At 40.7% G+C, this 21,784-nt stretch overlaps 1 protein-coding gene across 1 annotated transcript in view; it reads right to left on the bottom strand.

Annotated features, from left to right (window-relative positions):
- LOC146862282 (cystine/glutamate transporter-like) overlaps window positions 1-21,784 on the bottom strand; it is a 682,155-nt gene that overhangs the window by 411,761 nt on the left and 248,610 nt on the right. The window contains exon 5 of the mRNA XM_085641482.1: window positions 3,392-3,491. Coding sequence (XP_085497608.1) covers window positions 3,392-3,491 — 100 coding nt within the window. The remainder of the gene's footprint in view (window positions 1-3,391; window positions 3,492-21,784) is intronic.

Raw genomic sequence — 21,784 nt, 5'->3', positions numbered from 1 at the left:
GATGACAATTAGAAAAGCAGTAAATTGGGAAAGATGTTCTGTTTAAATGAACAGACCAGCGGTCTAGTGGACAATGGCGGGTAATTAATTTGCTCTAACCAATAATGCTGAGCCAAAGCAGTAACAACGCAGCAAAGGGAGCCTAAAAGAGGATTAAAAAGTCACCTTTCCATCACGATGGGAGTGGCAAAGAGTATCAACTCTGCAGTATGACTTATGCCTAAGCTTTTCCCCCTCATGCTTAATGAACATCTGCAAATCAACTTAACGCCTACAAATGGGGAGGTTAGAGCGATTGCCGTGTGTTTCCCTAGTTGGCTAGACTAAATCTGATTTCAGCCCCAAAAACATACAATTTTACTTTTCTGCCTTCAACAGCAACCACTCTATTCACTATGACTGTACTACACAAGTACTTCATTGAATCTTAAAAAGTGAGTCAAGCAGCTTTGATATTCTGAATAAATATTTTTGAGCACAACCCTCATCTGTAGTGTGTGCTTTTTATTGAAAAACAAAAATGGAGAGAAAGGGATTTTATCAATGGAAACCATTGAAGGGGGGATACTCCCATTCCCCTAATTACATAATATCAAACAAGATGAGGGAGTACTCACAAACGACAGAGAGCTGTCTATAGAGTATTGGTATGAGGAGCAAAAGAAGAAAAAATTGTTTCTTAAGAAGACCTCTCACTCACCAACCTGGTTGGTGACATGCTTCATCATCGAGGTCCCACCCAGATAGCCGAGTGCCATCCGGGTGTGCTGCGACACCTGACTACAGTGGAGCTGGTTTTTTTTGAAGGTGAATAGTGAATTTTTTTGATAAAAATTGGCCGAATTTAACCCAATTGAAAAACTTTATTCTGGGGTAATCGGGACAATGATTAAAAATAGTGAAGACACCAAGAAGGGTTAAATTGACCCCTGGTATCTAAGGATTTAGTGAAAAAAGATAATTAGGGTCTACATGTTTCAACCATATTGTTGCGATTGCTAAGGTTTTCATCAGGACCAATAAAACATGACTCGGGAGGTACACACTCGCTAAGGTGTGCCCTGTCGACCGGGAGATCGGGCATTTCACGATTAGGCGCAATAGCAGACTGATTTGTGGTTCTGAATTTAGAAGCTACGAATCGCGTGTTCCCGTTCCCCAGGAGATGCGATAACATTGCTCTCTAAATTTTTCCTTTCAAAGACTTGAAGAAAGGTTCCCTAACCGTGAGTAACGGGTTAGGTTTTTACTCTTGACCGAGGACAGGGCACACCTTAGCGAGTGTGTACCTCCCGAGTCATGTTTTATTGGTCCTGATGAAAACCTTAGCAATCGCAACAATATGGTTGAAACATGTAGACCCTAATTATCTTTTTTCACTAAATCCTTAGATACCAGGGGTCAATTTAACCCTTCTTGGTGTCTTCACTATTTTTAATCATTGTCCCGATTACCCCAGAATAAAGTTTTTCAATTGGGTTAAATTCGGCCAATTTTTATCAAAAAAATTCACTATTCACCTTCAAAAAAAACCAGCTCCACTGTAGTCAGGTGTCGCAGCACACCCGGATGGCACTCGGCTATCTGGGTGGGACCTCGATGATGAAGCATGTCACCAACCAGGTTGGTGAGTGAGAGGTCTTCTTAAGAAACAATTTTTTCTTCTTTTGCTCCTCATACCAATACTCTATAGACAGCTCTCTGTCGTTTGTGAGTACTCCCTCATCTTGTTTGATAGTGTGTGCTTTTTAGTCAGATTTATTGGAGGTAGCTCATATATATACCACTTACATATTGTCCTGGAGAGCATTTTTTTTTATCTCCCAGGCGCGTGTTCAATGTTTTTATGAGCCCACAATGTCATTTCCGCCGGCTTGAAATACAATATGAAAACCCCCGCTGGAGTGGGAACAAGATTTTAAAGAGAAAGCAGCGCGTTCCCATGTCCTATATCTTAAGACAACAACGTCAGTAGGTTGTTGCAATGCGTTCTCCATTTGAAATGTGATTCTATTCCTTTCTCAGATTTAGACAACATGCACCGCAGCTACCGGTGTCTGCTTGAAATAGAAGAAATATAGTTGAGAGCCAAAACGTAAGCAGTGATAATATTCCATTCACACTGTATGGTGCCCACTCACCATGGAAGCTGCAGTTTCTCAGAAACCATTACACTGGAAGCTTAGTTTGCCGTGCATCATGTAAGCCTCGCAGGATCAGCAGCAGGGTAGGTGGGATGAGGGAGTGAGCTCCAAAGCTCCCTGTCAGTGAACAGTCTTCCCTGAATCCAGATGCAGCAAGGACACCAGATACGAGTATTACTAGCGGGAGGGTCATATTTTGCTTCACTTTCCTTCCACTTCATCCCAGATCCAGAGCTGTCTGCAGCAAGATGCACAAGAGCTGGGAGGAAGGTGGTTTGGGGGAATGAGTGTGGGTGACACACACATGGAGCAAGGGTGAAAACGAGGCTCAACCTAAAACAAGCATTGGCATAGCCAATAGGTCTCGCCTTCGGGACCTTCTAAGTGTTTAGCCATGCAACACTTGCATAACTAAATACTTATAAGGTCCCAAAAGCGAGACCTATTGGCTATGCCAAGCGGCCGTACGGCCGTGAAAGTGAAAGTGATCGCGATCAAAGTGGCCGCGAAAGTGAAAGTAATCGGGGTAAAGCGCGGCGCACGCGCCAGCGCACATGCACTGTAGCTCTAGGGTAGCCTGGTAGCACTTTTTGGAGCCCTCTCAATAAGTCTCGCCAGACCAGCGCATGCGCTGGGTCAGGCGAGACCTAAAAAGAAGGCTGCAATGCCCAGGCAGGAGGAAGGAGGAGGGGCCATCACGTGCTGTGTGATGGCCAAACAAAATATGCTCTTTGTGAAATCGCTCGGGCGGAAACTAAGCACACAAAGGAGGGACATTTACAACAAAACATCAATAACAAGCCAGCATTTCAGAATGTCACAGATAACAACCAATTGCAATTGGTGGGTTTGCAAAAAGCTAACAGAAGAGATATAACAGGTCTTGCAGATGGTCCAAGCGCTGTCAAGGCACCACCTAAAAAAGGTGCACCCTTTACATTTTAACAAAGTTGAACAAAAACAACAGTGACCCACTAAGTAAACCAAACATTTTGTAATGTTATCTCCATTCATTTTAGTGGCATTTTAGGGATTCGTTACATCACCTCCGCTGTTGCTTTGTTTTTGTGAAATTACACCACAGGAAGAGACACGTGGTGGAGAAGGACAGAGAGGCCAACAGGATAATAAGCAAGACATCAGACACACCGTTTTTATAATGCAGCAAACTTAGCAACAGAAACCCCAAAAAGCTGAAAAATGTGGTTTGCGTACAATAAAATCATGGTAGATTCATGTGAACTTACCAGCCTGCATAAGCATACATCCCAGAATAGAATGCCAAAGGTAGTCCCATAATCGAGACGTCTTTACCCACAAATGTATTTGTAAAATGTTGGGTTTCTCCTGCAAGAGTAATATTACATTTACTATCACACATGCATATTTTAAACATATAGTAGGTTTCAGTAGCGGCTCCTGGAGTGAGAGCTGCGGGGCAGGGAGGTGGGGCGTGGGGAGGGGCAGGGTGGGGGGTAGTAAACTCCGGCTCACAGCCGACCGGAGTAATGTAAATAAATAAATAAATAAATAAAACGAATTTCATTGCGCGCGCTGAAACGCCAAATGGTGATGCAGCGCGCGCATTGTAATTCTTTTTTAAAATGTATTTATTTACATTACTCCAGTCGGCCGTGAGCCGGAGTTTACTACCCCCCATCCTGTCCCTCCCCTGCCCCACTGCCCTGCAGCACTCCCTCCAGGAGCCGCTACTGGTAGGTTTCAATTTGCAATCAAATACGATATATATATATTATGTTTTATTTTTAGATTAAGTACATTGTAAAACTACACACCTACCTGGGTTTAATTATTTATGTTTAGGCTTTATATCTTGAGGTGACATTAAGCAACATTTCTGAAAAGGTCAGTCCATCACTGTGTTATACTGCCATTCTACTCTGCTATTATACACTTAATTACAAATATATAAATATTGCGATACAAATGTATAGAATCCCAATCACAGTTTACTTAACCCGTTCGGTGAGCGCACATCCGTTGGCCGACGCGGCCCAGCCCACTCATTAAAACTCCCGCACCGCTGCGGAATTTGCGCTGCAGTTAACGGGTTAATGTACTTGAGGATTCTTTTGAAATCACAGCAGATATTTCACTTTTTTGCATGTAAGCACATATAAATTGAGAATACCAAGAGGAAACAGAATCTGTGCTTTCACTTCGTAGAATGTAACATACACTGGGACTCATCGATATTGCACTTCACATCTGTGCAGACAATTTGTTGAATCCACTGGCAGTCATTTAGATTTTGATCCAGGCATTCTCATCATTACTCTCTGAATGACGGTATTTAGACAGAATATCGAAAAATAAATATCCCCATACCAAAATATCAAGTCTCAAAAATCATGAAATGGAAATATCATCAGCAAGCATATCAATGTCAAGAATATCGATTTTAAGGTAAGCAATATCGATTTTTAAAGTATAGACGTCATTAATATAATTTGCAAAAAACTAAGCTGTTTAAAATATCGTTGTTATATATTTTGATATATATTTTAATGTATATGATGTAATTTTTTTGTATAAGTATTGTTTATGTTTTTTAATATAACTGTTAAATGTTTAGTAGTTATTAAATTTACTTCAATTTAAATCATTTAATTATAATAAATTAATGATTAGTTGTTATTGAAAATTATTTATTCAATTGATATTTAATTTTGTTAATTGTGCTTTGAATTTCTTTTTGGTAAAGTAGGGTGGGTTGTGGGGTTTATAGGGGTACAGGGTGGGAGGTAATTTATTTTTAATTAATTAATAATTTGTTGTTAATCATTATTGATTAAATAATGAATTATGTTAATTGTGTACATTTATTTAAGGTGTGGGTTGTGGGATTGTAGGGCTAAAGGGTGGGAAGTAATTTATTTTCAATTAATTAATAATTAGTTGTCCAGTAATATGAATTAATTAATTGATCATTAATTGTGTTTATTGTGTAATTATTTATTTATTTTTGGTGCAGGTTATGGGGTTTATAGGGTAAAGAATGGGAAGTAATTTATTTCTAAATTAATTTATAATTATACTATTAGTTATTTAGTTGCAAATTCATTTGAATTGTGTAATATTTTTAAGTTTAATTTTAGATGAGAGTGTGGGATTTATAGGGGAAAAGGGTGGTAAGTTAATTAATGTCAATGAATAAATAATTAGTTTTTAAGTTGTTTCAATAATAATACATTTTGATAATTGTGCAATTAAATTGTTTTTTTAGATTTTAGATGTGGGTTGTGGGTTTGTATGGGTATGGGGTGGGAAGTAAATACATTTTAAGCATCTAATATATTTCTTTATTTAATATTGATTATTAACTTAAAAATTAATATTGTTAATTGTGTAAAGAATCTTTTGTTACATTTCATGTGTGCTGCAGGGGTATATTGAGGGAAATACAGTAATTATAATTAATTAGATATTTTGTTTGTTTTTAATGTTGAACTGACTGAAGTGGGAATAGTACATTTTACCCCTGTACTATCCAACACTTTCCCTGCTGTTGTGCTGACTGGAGTGGGAATAATAAATTTTACCCCTCTGCTATTCAACAGTTTCCCTCATGTTTCACTTATTGGAGTGGTAAAATAATATTTTACCCCTTCCCTGTCCAACACTTTCCCTACTGTTGTGCTGACTGGAGTGGGAATAGTACATTTTACCCCTGCGCCATCCAACACTTTCGCTACTATTGCACTTATTGGGGTGGTAAAGTACATGTTGCTCCACCGCTATCCAACATCTTCCCTACTGTAGTGCTAGAGGCACTCCCATGTATTGGGACCTCGTGATGACCCTTTGACTGCCATTGCTTTTAGGCATTTTATTTCCACTTTGCACAGACATTTCATGTCTCCTTAAAGCTTCAGAGTGGGAGTGTAACAGCCTTGCCAGGAACAGAACGTGTGGGATGTGTGTTTGAAAGCAAGAGAGAGAAATGTGTAGAATGAACTTCTCTGTCCCAGAGTGTAGTGTTATATGCAGTGGTGCCCAAATGTGCATTATGTTGTACATTGGGAAATGAAGTGCGTGATGCTATAGGTAGTGGTGTACAAATGTGCATTGTGTTGTACACTGGTAAGTTTTATGAAAATGTTACTATTGGCTTTGACATGGCCTCATGAAATCTTGAATTCTGGCTCTGTCTAGCTTGAGCTTTGCACACACAAGCAGGCCCTGTATCACTCATGTGGTTTAGGCTATTCACGTTCAAAATTATTTTCTGTACTTTTGGAGATGTTTTCTGTACTTTTGGAGATGTTTTCTGTACTTTTGGAAATGTTTTCTACTTTCGTAAGCTTCACTAAGATAAGGGGCTGGAACATTTGGGAGCACAGAAGAATACTTGAGAACTCCTTTGCCTTTGGAATGCTTGTGTGAGTTTAGCCAACTCCTCTAAGTTTCCGTGCCGCAGAGGGGGTCCTCTCGGAAACTTCTAGTGCATTGAGATTATAAAACTGGGGTTTGTTGACTTGGAAAGCGGGATTTTGGACCTGAAAGGATGAACACTTCTTATTCAGTGTAGGAGTTCCTGGCTTACTGAGTCTCTTGACCCGGCTGTAAATCCCCCAGGCTACAGTGGGCTAAGATGAAGTTATTGCAGCTGGTGATGTATTTTCTCTGATTATTGGCATTGTGATGTGTGAGTGTGACTGTGTGAACATTCAAGTCTCCAGTGGTTATATTCATCTGATGTTTTCAGTGTATACATTTTAATATTTTTTCATGCTTTTCTTTTATTCCTTGTGTCTGATTATTTACATTTAACAATATTTATTTCTTGCAGTGGGTGTCTGGTATTATTATAATTATTATCTGCGTGTATTTTATTCCATGCATTAAATAGTTGCATTTGCATACTTGCATATATATTTCTATAAAAAATAAATAAGAACAACAAGAGAGCGAGGAAAAGGAAAACTTGTCCTCTTCCCCAGAACGATATGATCAAACAAAATGGACAAGTTTCATGACTTAAAGCAAACTTTTTTCGCTGTCATTTGTTGAAAACAACGTGAAAGGAGGGAGAGCACAACTGCTGTGTAAGAAACCCCTCACCCACCTACCTAGTAGGTGGCATGCTTCATCATCGGGGCCCAACTAGATTGTCTAGCACAATCCAGTTGTGCTACAACGCCTGAGATACAGCGGAGCAGGGTTATGAGCAGTGAGTGGAGTGCTATGTGAAGTGATTAAGAGTTAAAAAAGTCTCTGGGAAATGCCCTGTGAAAAACTTTAATTATAAGGGTCCCAGGACTAATGTAAAAAAGGAGGGGATAAAATTAGGAATGTTATTTTCCTTGTATCCCTAGAAACTAAGGTCAACTAGTTTCAGCCTTCATTATAGTTCTAGAGGCTTTCGTCAGGACCAACCAAAATTGAGTTAAAAATAATTTTGGTGAATGGCCGTAAAAATATATGGGCCAAGTGTAACTATCAGCACACACCCTAAAGTGTGCTGTGAGTGTGGTGATGAGGTACTCACAGTAACTCCGTTTGAGGTTACTTGAGTAGAGAGGTTGTTAATCCTCTGGAGTTAGAACGCCGTATGATTCTCCGCTTGCCAGTTTGTAAGGGAGAACAGGTCCGTGATACCTAGGGCGGCGATCGGTTCCGCTTGTTCAGCTGAACAAGCGGAACCGGCAAGCGGAGAATCATACGGCGTTCTAACTCCAGAGGATTAACAACCTCTCTACTCAAGTAACCTCAAACGGAGTTACTGTGAGTACCTCATCACCACACTCACAGCACACTTTAGGGTGTGTGCTGATAGTTACACTTGGCCCATATATTTTTACGGCCATTCACCAAAATTATTTTTAACTCAATTTTGGTTGGTCCTGACGAAAGCCTCTAGAACTATAATGAAGGCTGAAACTAGTTGACCTTAGTTTCTAGGGATACAAGGAAAATAACATTCCTAATTTTATCCCCTCCTTTTTTACATTAGTCCTGGGACCCTTATAATTAAAGTTTTTCACAGGGCATTTCCCAGAGACTTTTTTAACTCTTAATCACTTCACATAGCACTCCACTCACTGCTCATAACCCTGCTCCGCTGTATCTCAGGCGTTGTAGCACAACTGGATTGTGCTAGACAATCCAGTTGGGCCCCGATGATGAAGCATGCCACCTACTAGGTAGGTGGGTGAGGGGTTTCTTACACAGCAGTTGTGCTCTCCCTCCTTTCACGTTGTTTTCAACAAATGACAGCGAAAAAAGTTTGCTTTAAGTCATGAAACTTGTCCATTTTGTTTGATCATATATATTTCTATATACATTTATATGTTGTTTCATTTAACATCTGGAAAAACCTTTCTGTATAATGTTGCATAAATAATACCCCATGCTTTATTCTGAAAACTGTCTTTTGATGTGCCTCATTTTATGAGAGTGAAACGCTTTCAAGGTGTTTTCTTGCTTCGGCATGTGTGTGCCTCCATGTGGGAGAGTTGTATTTCCAGAAATGCACCTACTATTGTAGTGATTGGAGTGGCTATAGTAAATTTTACCCCTCCACTATCCAACACTTTCCCTACTATTGTACTGGCTGGAGTAGGGCTAGAGTGGGGCAAGAACATTTTATCCCTCTGCAATCCAACACTTTCCCTACTGTTGCACAGATTGCAGAGGAAATAGTACATTTTACTCCCCGCTAACACACACTTTCCCTATAAATATATTTATTTTAATAGTTTAATTAGTTTTGTATAAATTGTAGCAGGAATAGTATATGTATTCAATTTTATATTTATTAAGTTTTTTTATATGGTTATTATTTATATTATTATGTTTTTGTTTATTTAAAATTATAATATTTGTAATCATTAATATTTTTCATATGTAAAAAGATTTGTACTAAATTTAAAGAATTTCAAGTTGGTAATTAGAACGGTTTGTTTTTTAAAGAGGTTATGTTAATGGATTTTTTATATATATATATATATATATATATATATAAAATATATATCACTTCAACTGCCTGCTTCACCATCAGAAACAGACTCCAGCACACTTGGGCTCGCTTGCAGAGAGTTTTTATTTGACCACACACAACCAGGTAATGCGTTTCGACTGCACAAGCGGTCCTTGTCTAACCTAAAGTTGCAGCAATTTTTTTGTGAATTTTATACCATCAACAAAGTGAAAGTGCAGCATAAAAAATGAAAGTGACATGTGCAACTTGAAACACAGGAAAAGATCAGCCCCTGCTTTACGCAAATGAGTGTTTGATTGTATTTGCCATATAATTCTCAACGTTATACCTATTTTTAACATTTGTACATTTGTACATATATACATACATAGTTATATGAAACTTATAATTATATATGTGTGTTAAAAATATATATATGAACCTGCGACAATTGTTTTTAAATACATTGAAACTGTCAATGAAAATGTATTTAAAATGTCATATGGTACATCAAAAATGTATTATTTCAGAAGTTTGATCATATATATATATATATATATTTTATATTACTTAAAATTATAATATAAATTAAAAATATTATTTTTATAATCTTTTAAGTAATCGATATTTGTTAATATATAATATATTACTGACATCAATATTATTTTTCGAACTGTTTTTGCTTACCATTATAAGTATAGGATGATGATATTTCTTACATAGATATTTGGTCACGATATTTTGGTATGGGGATATTTTGGGGGTCGATATTTTGTCAGTGAACCCTGAATCATCCCATTATACCCAGATGAAAACATCCGTCTTCTCGAGTGACCATACTCCATGCTCTTTATACCCAGCCGTTTTATAGCGTTTATACAGATCTTCTCAAACATTCTCTCCAGCAATGTGATCATGATGCAAACGTACTGCGAGTCTGCACAACAGAAACATAAACCATTCCGGACATTGCTTGGCCATCATCCAAGTGCGAATGTGAAGTGCCTACATTAAGCTGTATCCACCTAAGAGAGGATATTTCATGGGAAAATAGCTCAAGTTTCGTTCAATGAAATGCAACCTAACAACTCAGATAATATGCAAAGTGTATTGTCTTCAGCATTTACTCAGACCAACTTTTCAAATTCTGCATCTCAAAGAAAAATAAATCTGCTTGGTACCAATTCTTTCATTTCTGCATAGACAAAACTTATCTAACTAATGCAGACTTAAAACCCCTGTGCACATTTTCGTCCTATACATCGACAAGGCAGAAAATCCTCATTTACAGGGATCTTAGACACTGTTGTGTTTCGCCTGCATATGCCTGTGCATTTGCCGATCCAATCATTATGCACAAATAATTCATCCCCCCTGAGAGACCTACATTGGCAGTCTCTACAAATCAACACCATCTCCTATATTGACTGAATCTGAGACAGAGCAGTACAAAGGGACACTTTTTCCTGCCCTGACAGAAGAATTAGGCAACAACAAATGGCAGCACATAGGTGTAGCAACCTCCCCATCCTAGAAGCATGTGAATGAATGTAACCACACACAAGGCTTAGTATTATACATCTCAGAGTGTAACCAGTAACTGGCACATTTTATTAACCACATCCAATCACTTATATATCTAGACTACAGAGTCTGTTAGGGACAATGAGGGTCTGCGCTCTATAATACACAAGGGACTACATCTCCCCCCTTGATAAATAAAAAGTACAAACAAAAATATATATATATATACATCATAGTTCCTCAATGAGTCATTGAGTCACTCAAGCCACTCTTTCAGATCTCATGGTGTGAGGCTAAGGAAACCCGGGAGAAACAAGCTCAGCTGGCATGGGTGAACTAAACACTGATGCAGTCTTGGGCTTTCCTGGGCCTCGAAAGATAAAGGATGTCTGGAGGCAACAGACTCTGAGAAAGTTGCTTGAAATGTGAAAAATCCCTTGAAATGGACTTTCCAGGATGATGAGTAGTCTCCAGATGTCCCTTATTAGTCACAACTTGCAATGGATCAGCAGCGAAGGGAGCATCAGATTTGCATTTTACCCGCTACTTAACAAGGACCCGATCCCTCTTCTGAAACATACTGTCCCAAGCACATTGACACTTGTCTGCATAAGTCTACATTCGGGACTTGTGAGAGGAATCTGTGAGTCGAACTTTCTTGACATCGATTTTTCTTTCAGTCGTCCACTGGGGCAGCTTGGGGCCCATGGCTCTCTTGAATAGCAGGGGGGCCGGGCTTTTGCCGGTTGTAGAATGAAGGGTAGACCTGTATGCATGAAGGGCATAATGAAGAATTGACTTGAGCTCAAGACCCTCTACAGCAGTGTGCTAGACAGTCTTCTTAAGGGTGCTCATAAAAATTTCTACAACACCATTAGCCTGCGGCCATGAAGGTGTGCTTTTCTGATGAATGATCTTTAAATGATTAAGAAAGTCTTTGAATTCCCAAACATTGAATGGTGAGCCATTGTCAGATTTTAGAACGGATGGAACACCCCAGGTTGCAAATAGCCCTTCTAGTTTTTCAATTACTCAATCATGAAAACAGGTCTTCCACTAGAGGAAACCTGGAGTACTCATCTACTATTACCATGAGGTTATGACCATTTGCAAGGGGTCCAAAGAAATCAACTGCAATTTTCTCCCACATGTGTTTTGGATGATTCGACATGTTCAATGGATGCTGTGTTGCTTTGGGAGATAAACAGTTACACAAATGACAGGCCTCTCTCAACTCACTCATCAAGATGAGGGAACCAAACACGATCTCAGAGAGCACGCTTTGTGAGTTCAATTCCACGATGTCCTTCATGTTTCACTTCAATGACTTGCTATCGTAGACTTTTGGGAACGACAATTCTCTACCCTCACAATATAATCCCTTCTTGTGTGACTGACTGTTCATCAGACACATTCTTGAATTTCTGATATTCACTGTTGAGTATGTGATCTCCAGGCTTAATTCATAATAATGTCTTTGAGGATGAGTATATTCCTGTCTGCATTGGTAGTAGCACATATTTGCTCCACAAACACAGCAGCAGGAGTGCTGGATCTCACAATGAAATTGACTTGGCCTCCGCCACTGTGTGGTAAACAGGGTTTAGATCTTTCCCTAGCCAGTGCAGAATGGTGTAGTCATACCCTTGCAGGCACTGCACCCATCTCTCAATGCAAGGAAACATTTTGGCCTTTACATTGTCAAAAATAGTGAGCAGTGTTTGTTGATCAGTAACAAGTATAGAATGCTTCCCATACAGAAACACATGAAAATGTTTGTATGCCCACATAACAGAGAGGCATTCCTCCTCAGGTTGCAAGTAAGCTTGTTTAGTCTGTGACAAACTTTGGCTAGCATGAGCTACAATACGCCTTCGGGAAATTGCAGGTCCTCTATGTTATGATAGCGCCCAAACCTACGGGACTGGCAATCTCTATATGCAATTTCGGATCAAAGAAAGCCATTCAAGTCTCATTTTCAATTGCATGTTTAATTGTCTTAAAACTCTGATCACACTCCTGTGACAGTTTAAATGAACCATTTCCTTTTGTTAACTCTCTCAATGGGGTACTCACAGTGGCAAAGTCACAGATGTACCTAGAACAGTAGCTGGCAATGCCAAGAAAAAAACGCAGCATGGTTACTTAGTAGATGACAAAGCCTGAACCTTGGCTGGATCTGGAGTCATTTCCCCTTCCAAATAAATATGCCCACAGAACTTTAGCTTTGTTTTTGTGAAAGTCACATTTCAGCATTCAACGTGAGACCCGCATCAGCAAGTAGACGGCACACTTGTGTAAGGGTTCTATCATGTTCCTTTCGTGTGGCTCCAAATACCAGTATATCATCACTGTAATTGAAAGCAAGGCGTGACAGCTGTATAAGCCGACAAATGACATCTTGGAAAAGTTTGTCAGCTCAAGAAACTCCATACCTCAATCTTTTGCATTTGAACAAACCTGCAATGTTCTTCCAATCAAGCTAATGATATCCTTTGTCCAGATCAAGGCGCAAAAAGACTTTGGCACAACTCAACTGAGTAATCATATCCGCAATGTGTGGACCTGGATGTCAGTCTCTTTTGATTGCCTTGTATGCTTGACACATGTCAACACAAATTCACACCGACCCTCCACTGTCCTTTTTAGGTACCACCCCTAGCAGCAAAACCCATGGTTTTGGACCAATAGAGTCTCAAGGACATCGTGTTTTAGCAAAGTCTCAATTTCTTTTTTCAACTTGTAGATGAAAGGCAATTCAAAGATGTATTTAAGCCACAGGACAAATGGTCTCATGAATGTGGAGCTGCACTGTCTTAAGCTTTTCTAATCCATGAAACAAGGATGGAAACTGATTCACTATGTCATGATGAACATTGATATTGCAATTCACAGAACTTAGTCCCATGTCAGCAGCAGTGCTGAAGCTGAGCAGACAGGCACTCAACGAAGTGCCCTGAAGGGCAGGAATTGGAGCTTGTACCTTTTCATTTTGTGTTTCATGGTTGCCATGAATGAACATTCAATTTGTACTGGCTTCGAGGCTGCCCAATTGTTTACCTTGGTTTCTGATGGTGTGAGACTGGGCACTGGAGACAGTTCATGGCATTTTTCAACTGGCATGATGTTTATCGATGCACCACTGTCTATGACAAATGGTATATATCAACCATCAAGCTTCAGTTTAATTTTAGGACCATGTCCAAATAAATTTTGTGATTTCACTGATCGATTCTTTTCTGACTTGTATTTTTGCCTGCAGAAATCCAGGAAGCACGCTGCAATGCCAAATGACGATGCAGCGCGCGCAATGTAATTAGTTTAATTTCTTTCTTTCTTCACTTACCTCCGTTCGGCTGTATGCCGGAGTTTACTACCCGCACCCTGCCACTCCCCCGCCTCACCGCCTCGTTGCACTCCCTCGAGGAGACGCTACTGTCAGCTAGTAATATCCAGAGATATAAACTGCTACGTTTTGCTCCACCCTTGCTAGGCCTGGCCCCTGGGGTCATGAGGGGAAATACAGAAAAACAAAAACACACCTTCCCTAGCCCCATTTATGTTCTGTAGTTACACTAACTGAACTTCCCCTAGCCTTTCAGCAGCAAAGAAATGTCTGTGGGCAGAGGGGTGCGAGGGGGTGGGGCGACGGTGGGAAAAACTGTTTAGTCTGTGATTGGTTCCGGGGTTAAAGGGTGCGTGCTGTTTTTGCCTGCCCATTGCTTTTTGATGAATTAACTTTCACTCACTGAAGGCATGTGAAAGCATGTATTTTCATAAACTTTTTGAGAATGGAGGATTTACTTCCAGAGTAACTATGATAGTCTAAATATAGTCAAATGCTTTTATTCACAGGCAAAATATTGTAGAGTGCCAAATTCAATTGCAGATCAACGGGTTTTAAGCTCTCAACTTTAGCATCAAAACTGTTTTTTGACAGGAATATTCTCACACAATGGTAGATTTATTGCCTTTCTCCTTCACAAAACGAGTTTTAAAGTCACAGTTTTTGCAGACTCTAACTTTCCTAACCTTGACAAACCCTCGTCTATGTTAGAAGCATCATTATCCTATATTTAGGTCACATGTATATGATTGTCAACAGCTGTTTATTCCTTACCTTGAAAGTCCCTTGTTTGATCATGTTCCTCCAAAATAACTTTATTGATGATTTTTATAGACACTTTCCACTAAACTAAGGCTATGGATGTCATGAATTATTAACTATGTGCAATACAGCAACGGGCACCCCATACAAGCAACATTGTTTCTCATTGAAATGACCAATTTATTGGTGTAGTCCCAACTGCATTCTATTCTAGAATATAACATCTTGATCTCTGAATTGACTTGTCACACAGTTAACAGTGAGATAATAGCAGAACAAGTGCGCCATGATCTTTTTTAAGATGCAAAATCTATTTCTACTGTTGGAAATGGCCATTTCTTGGGTGCTTTCACTCGACTTTTTTGCTTTTCTTATTCCTAGTTTTACGCGATCTCTGCGGTAGCCTCTGAACTTTGAGTGCCTTTGACACTGCCATTCAGTGCTAAAGCATGGAGCTTGTTATACACATATGGGTGGTTGGTTTATACATGATTATCTTGTTCGAGTTAGCTGTAAGTCCCTTTTCTAGGAGTAAGACACATACCCAGGGCATGTAATTCGAATGCACCTCCATGGGCCTGAGCACTGGCTATGGCATACACGTAGGTAGCTCATCAATTGTGCCACAGGTTTGCCTTATTGGGGCCTGTGTGCGCAGGTTAAAGTTATTCTGCTTGGCACTTAATAAGCTACGTGCCAAGGTTCTGCATGTGTCTAGTTAAATCGGAGTTCTCCGTGCTGACAGCATGCAGTGTCGCGAAGAAGTAGGGCATGTGCACGTGAGCGTTACATATAAGGGTAGTGACTGGCACCAGATGGTGTTTTTTGGTACAACAGGGCCTGCTTCTCGCATTGGATTAGCATGGGGGAATGTAGGGAAAGGATACTAAGCAGTATTTCGTACGTGCAGAATAGTAGCAGTGTATTGTTTGATACTGATGTGTTCCTGATAGCGAATCCTTTCCAGCAATGCGAGTAGACCGCCATTATGTGTGTGGAAATGTCACTTAGGAAAGTGGGCATTTTGATACTTGTGGCTCTGTATGCCTGTCAGACTGTCTCTAATTCACATCTGGGAGTTGTGGGGGACAGCTACTTCTGTGCATTCCTGATAGAAGGCCATACATTAGGGGCTCAAGGGAAACTGGAGACCTCAGACAATGAGGGCCCTCTCTGGGATGGTTATGTGGGGGTGGAATTGGCAACTGCAGTCCAAGGGTCAGGGTCTTGGCGCCTCCCGGAGCCCAGGTCCCTAAGTCCTCTCCCAGGGCCGACTGGCTGGTGTGCTGTCCATGAGATCCCAGAGACTCAAAGGATCTCTCTGTTTCCATGAGATCATACGGACCATGCAAGGTGCAGTGGAAATGGATGGAAGTGATAGCCGGATTGAACAAGGACCATCCTGATGTACACCGTCATCACACTGTGCAGAGGATTGTGCCTGTAAAGATCACCTGAGGTGCCTGGATGTGAGGAGTTCAGGGAGTGCGGGGGAAGCTTTCAAAGTCCGAGGGACCTGTGCTTCCAACCAGATTACCTATTCTAGTTATACTCAGGACTGTGTGGTGTCTGAGGGGTGTTGTGGGCCTGAGCTGGGAGCTAAGATTGTCTTCGACCTCCAGATTAGGAGGACGACAGTGCCTGACATCGTGGCCTCTGTCCAAGGCCGTTGGCTCCTCTCCCTGGACCCACGGCACAAGGCACTTTGTTGAGGAGACCCTTGTGATGGGCCTGAGGGGTTTTTATTGTGCCTTTTGGCTGTTGAGAGCCATGGCGGCTCACACCTCCACCTGAAGAAAAACACTTCTCCAGACTTGTGCACCAGCTTCTTGGGTCTCAACCTTTCATCAACTTGGGGAGAGAAATCCTGCACTTGTGCAGGTGCGGGAGGGAGCCTGGAGGTCTAATACAGATGGACTAAACAAAGTAACCATTTCTTTCAGCTGTGGGTTGTTCTGACATTCTAATCAACATGTCACCGGTAGGGTAAACGTGTATCATTGGCTGGGGTAGCTGAGTGACTGGAGTGGCTGGGTCATGAGGTGTAGTCAAAGACCTGTGATTTCTTGACCATTGCAAATGTTGGGGTAATGTGTTATTGGGAATGTTGTGTTTGTTAGTTACCTGAATAGGGCATATATGGTATGCCATTCTGCTGCTAATGGGAATGTTTGACAATTGCATGTGACTGCAAAGTATGTATTCAATGTGCAGATCGTTTTGATTTCAATGTAGATATTGTGTTGATTTCGACACAGGTGTTTGTGTGTTATACAAAGACCAGTGTTTTATACATACGATGTTGAGTCTTTTTGCAGCATGAGCCATGTGTTGCAAGAGTAGTGTTGTGCCAATACTTTACACATTGACCCTGAGGATAAACCTGACAGCTCTGTGCCAAGCTACCCATAGGTGAGCACAGGTTATCAAACATCTGTATCATACTCATCCTACCTAGGACGGGGGATTCCGACTGGCTTTGATGAGTCCCAGCTATCTGGAAACCACTGGGACTATATCCTACATTTTCGAAAAAAAGATATACTGGGTAATTTTCACTCCATTTTCCACTGTACTAAAAGCACTTATCTGCCATGTGAATTCGGTATTGTTTGCATTTCCAAAGGTGGCAAGGGCAAGAAGGAAATGACAGTAACTCTGATAATATACCTATTTTAAGATGGTAACCTTGACCAACAATATCACATTCATGGAATGTTCCTATGTATCTCAACCTTCAAATAATTCAATCCTTCCCATGCCAGCTTCATGATCCACTTTGCAAACCATCCACTATAACAGCAAGATGTAAATGGGATCACCTTTGTTTTGCCAAAGTTTGCCTTATCTGGCATTGGAGTCTTCATTGCAAGATTTCTTAGTGTGGTTACCAGGGCTGACTCAAGGTCATCACAGAGCTTCTTAATGGTCATACTTATTGTTTATAATGCTACAAAACAGCAGCAACCAATGCTCCTCAAAAGAAGTTATTGATATTCAGCAAGGACAAAAGACTCCATTCATACATCATAATAAATGAGTGCTATTAAATATTACAAGAGGTTAAACACCATTCAGTCAAGGCAACATCTGCAGTAGAAACTCCATTTAAAGAAATTAATTATTGAATGTTAGAAAGCAAGTTAATAATCTTGGGGATAGTATCACTATCATCTTAAAAAACACAATCAGGTTAGGTCGCTAAATAGTGAAATGCTGCTTCATGACTATCAGCTGTGGCACAATCAGCAGGCAATTCACCAAAGAAATGTGTGAGATGTTGAAGAAGTGACAACAAACATTAAAGTTAAGAACAGAGCACAATATTATTCCCAAACCAATTTAGAATGAGAAAGAACAATTTAATGAGCGAGGAAATGCAAAACGATAGCATTGAATACGTTGAATCAGAGATATGGATTTTAAATGTTGTAAGGCAAAAAGTACAAAATAAGCCGAAAGCGACAATTAAAAGTCAACGCTCATGGGAGACTAGGACTGGGATGCGATAGAGAGGTGATCAGGTTCATTTTGCAGGTTACACCAGATTAAAGTTTTTTAACTTGGAACTATGTTACTTTTGTGGTCCTCAAAATTCTCCACTGGGGCAATGCAGGAGCCAATGAGGGTTTTTCATATTCAGATACATAGTCATTAAGCTCTCACTAAAGACTGAATGTTTTGTGTCAACTGCTCTGTTCAAGAAAAAGCTGAATTTCGAAAACATCAATCTCACTTCACCATGGAGGCAACTTTGCAGCATGAGTGTGTTCCAAATTTCACCTTTAAACCTTGTCCACTGAGGGTCATCATCCTTGGTAACCTCAGCATCTTGTTCCAGTTTTGCAGAGGATAAACAAGTCCTAAAAGATTTTTCCTGATAGGGAGGTCACTCCTGGTATCTCATATAATCTTTTCTCATCATGAAAGGCTTCCATGCACAATATTTCTTTCCTGACCTGGCTATTTCATGGCCCAGTACTTTGGGGACATTTAGACCTTCTCCAAAGCAGGGTAGGCCTACTCCCATGTTTGTTCCTGAAGCAGTAGAAGAAAGCCAAGCACTGGGTACTTGTAGTACAGTTCCAGTTCCTATGTGCCACATAAGTTAGGAGTCATGTAGGTTTTTTTCCCCAGCAGTCATACAGAATCTTTTTGTTGAAGTTCTTCCCAGGTCCACGGCTATTCTGAGGATGTGACAATGAGGTACAAGTCTTATATTGTGCACTATCCAGTGATTCAAGAATATCCTACATCCAATTCCTCATAGCCAATCCATGAACAATAATCTTTTTAGTACTTCCTGTCCCAACTTACGGCAAAACTTCCCACAGCCACTTATTTAATATGGCCGTAGCCTTCTTCCATCATTAAAGGCCTGGTGTTGCCTTTCAATCACTGTCTTATAGAGATGAAGGGGCCTCCCCTCTCCCTCTCCTGGAACAATTTCCACCCCAGTTTGGACTGCTGTGACTCTTGGAAAGAAGGGCTCCACTTTATGAGATCCACATTTGAGATCTGCACTTCAGTGGAAAAGTGTTTGTAAAAGTCCTTATTTTCCAATCTATTCCTGTGCCATTCCCACATGAATCATACTTGCTAAGTAGTCACATTTACAGCTACTTCATCCTCTTAGATATCTATCAAGAAGCAACAATTCCCTCAGACGAAGGTAAATAAGTAATTGCTTCACAGGTCAATTTCATCAAGCCTCCAATATTGATTCTTTAATGCATTTGTTGATGCAATTGCGCATAAACATATAACACCGTGATATGAAGAAACTTCATCATTTGAGTCGGTTTAGAACTAAACTTAGTGCAGAGACTTCTTCTTGCTGTTTTACTTCACTTTTGTTTGATATCACTTACTGTGCACTTGTTCTCACTTGTTGCCACAATTCACTGTACTGTCACTGGAGCACCTTCTACATGATGATGATGTTCGCTCATATCACTGTACTGTATGTTTATGTACAATCACATCAAACCATTAACCCCCTCCAAGAATGGACAATGAAAAGACTTGTCAACAACCATAGAGACTGTGTGAAAATGCATGAGTTGGGCAAGTAAAGACCCAGGATATACACTTTCATATCATCCAACAGGTCTCACACAAACACAACCTTCTAAGTGTGCTGATTTGTTATGCCTGTAAAGAAAAGGGGACCCCGAGAATAACCATATCAGGACCCCCTGGTATAAGCAGAGTAAGTAGTGCAACATAATTGGCACCTCCTCCTACAGAGAAGCCTTTGGCCCTCGACTTTGATAAGGTATGTCTCTTGTAAAATTCCAATATGCAGATTGCTACCCTTAAAGTAAGATGGATATGGTTTCTTTTACTTATTTGCCCTTCCCCTCTAATGTTCCATGTCAAAAAGTGCACTAGTTGTGTGGAGCCATGAGCAGAGTGTTTACTAATGAAGTATCTGACACACACCTCTCTCGTGATACCTTTCCTCTGGCTCCTTCAGCCACAGGGCATCTATTAACGTAAGAGATGATTCAGAACTAAGATTACCCATGAGCAGAAAAACAGAACTAACAACATGTCCAACTGTAAAACGCTCCTCATGGCTGGATTTCCAACTCATACTTGCCCAAACATGCATAAGCCCAATGGACAAAGATTGTAAGTCAAGAAGCTAAAAAATTAAAAGAAGAGGGTTTGGGATGCCACCCTGAGTGTGGTGAAGGAATTCCAACCACCACTGAGTGCCTGCAAGCAGATTCTCCAACTGATGATCAATAAGCAAATGGAGCACTCTAGTGACACCAAGGAAGGGTAGGCCAGTCCTACCACCAAAGCACTAAGACAGTGGTTGACTCGCCCTACGGAGCAAGTGGACCAGGTTATATCCATCCATCCATCCATCCATCATGAGGACTCTGACTCCATAGCCAATGTTCACCAGCAAATGACGATTACTTCTGATATTACCTCACAGTAGAAACCAGAAGAGGGAGAGGCAGATGCCCAAAGCCATCAACCTGCAAGAGAGCCTCCCACCTCTTATGCACCAAACCAGAACATCTGCTGTTTGTGGAGTTACTTTGGTCTGTTTTACCCTCTTGGTATCTGGAAGAAGGTGAGGCACATTTCCTGTAATTGTCACTGGAGGTATCTGAAGAAAAGCACATTCTCTCTGTATGTAGGGCCACTGCAATCCTCAAGGCAGAGGAGCATACCTCTGTGGCTTGCCCATGATCTAGAATCAATGTACACTGGATTTGTGCTATGTGGTTCCATATTCTCTGTCTGTGCAGAGGACCTTGACACCCCAACGCCCATTTGCACAGGTCGTCACCTGAGGTGAGGTGCCATGCTACTCTACCCACCATTGGTGAAGAAGAAGGACATATGCACTGTTATGATTTTGAATTTGGCTGGGAAAGGCAGGGCATATTTGAGACTCGTATCTCTGAGGTTGCATTTCACTACAGCGATGGAAACTCTGTGGTGCTGCACCACTAGATCACAATCAGGAAAAATCAGAACTGTCAATAATGATGAAGTGCCCAGCCTTCCCGGCAAGATAGCATCACGGTCTTTAAAAGGCAGCAGCTTAGCCACTATGGATCGAGGGGCAGGTGGCGGGGGGCTTGTCAGGGATAGGTAAGCCCACTCAATGGAAAAGGAAGGGGACAGGCTTCAGGGCAACACTTTAGTGGTGATCCAGTTTTCCATAAAGTTCATCAGATCAAATTTTTTGGTACCCTTAGGAACTCCTATCATACTGATGTGGCTGAGTCTATCAATCCCCTCCGTATCTCCCACTCTACTTTCCAGAAAGTGAATGTGATCAGTGAGGTCCTGTACGTAGTTCTCGAGGTCCGATGTCTGTGGTTGCAGAAATTACAGCGAGCTCTCCATCTGGGTGACCTCCTCTTTGGAGATTCTCTGGTCTTCACTTGATAGATCCAGACAGATGGTGGTTTGGATGCTCTGTGTTTCCCCATCTTTGAAAGTCACAGTACTCAATCACTGGTTACCCTAACAGTCAGCAAGGCAGGACACTAGGCCAATGACGGGTATCAACTGAGATCAATATGACCATGT

This window comes from Triturus cristatus, chromosome 2_2 (assembly GCF_964204655.1).
Source record: "Triturus cristatus chromosome 2_2, aTriCri1.1, whole genome shotgun sequence".
NCBI lineage: Eukaryota > Metazoa > Chordata > Amphibia > Caudata > Salamandridae > Triturus > Triturus cristatus.
Note: the sequence above shows the minus strand (reverse complement) of the source record. Positions and strands in the feature narration are given on the sequence as shown.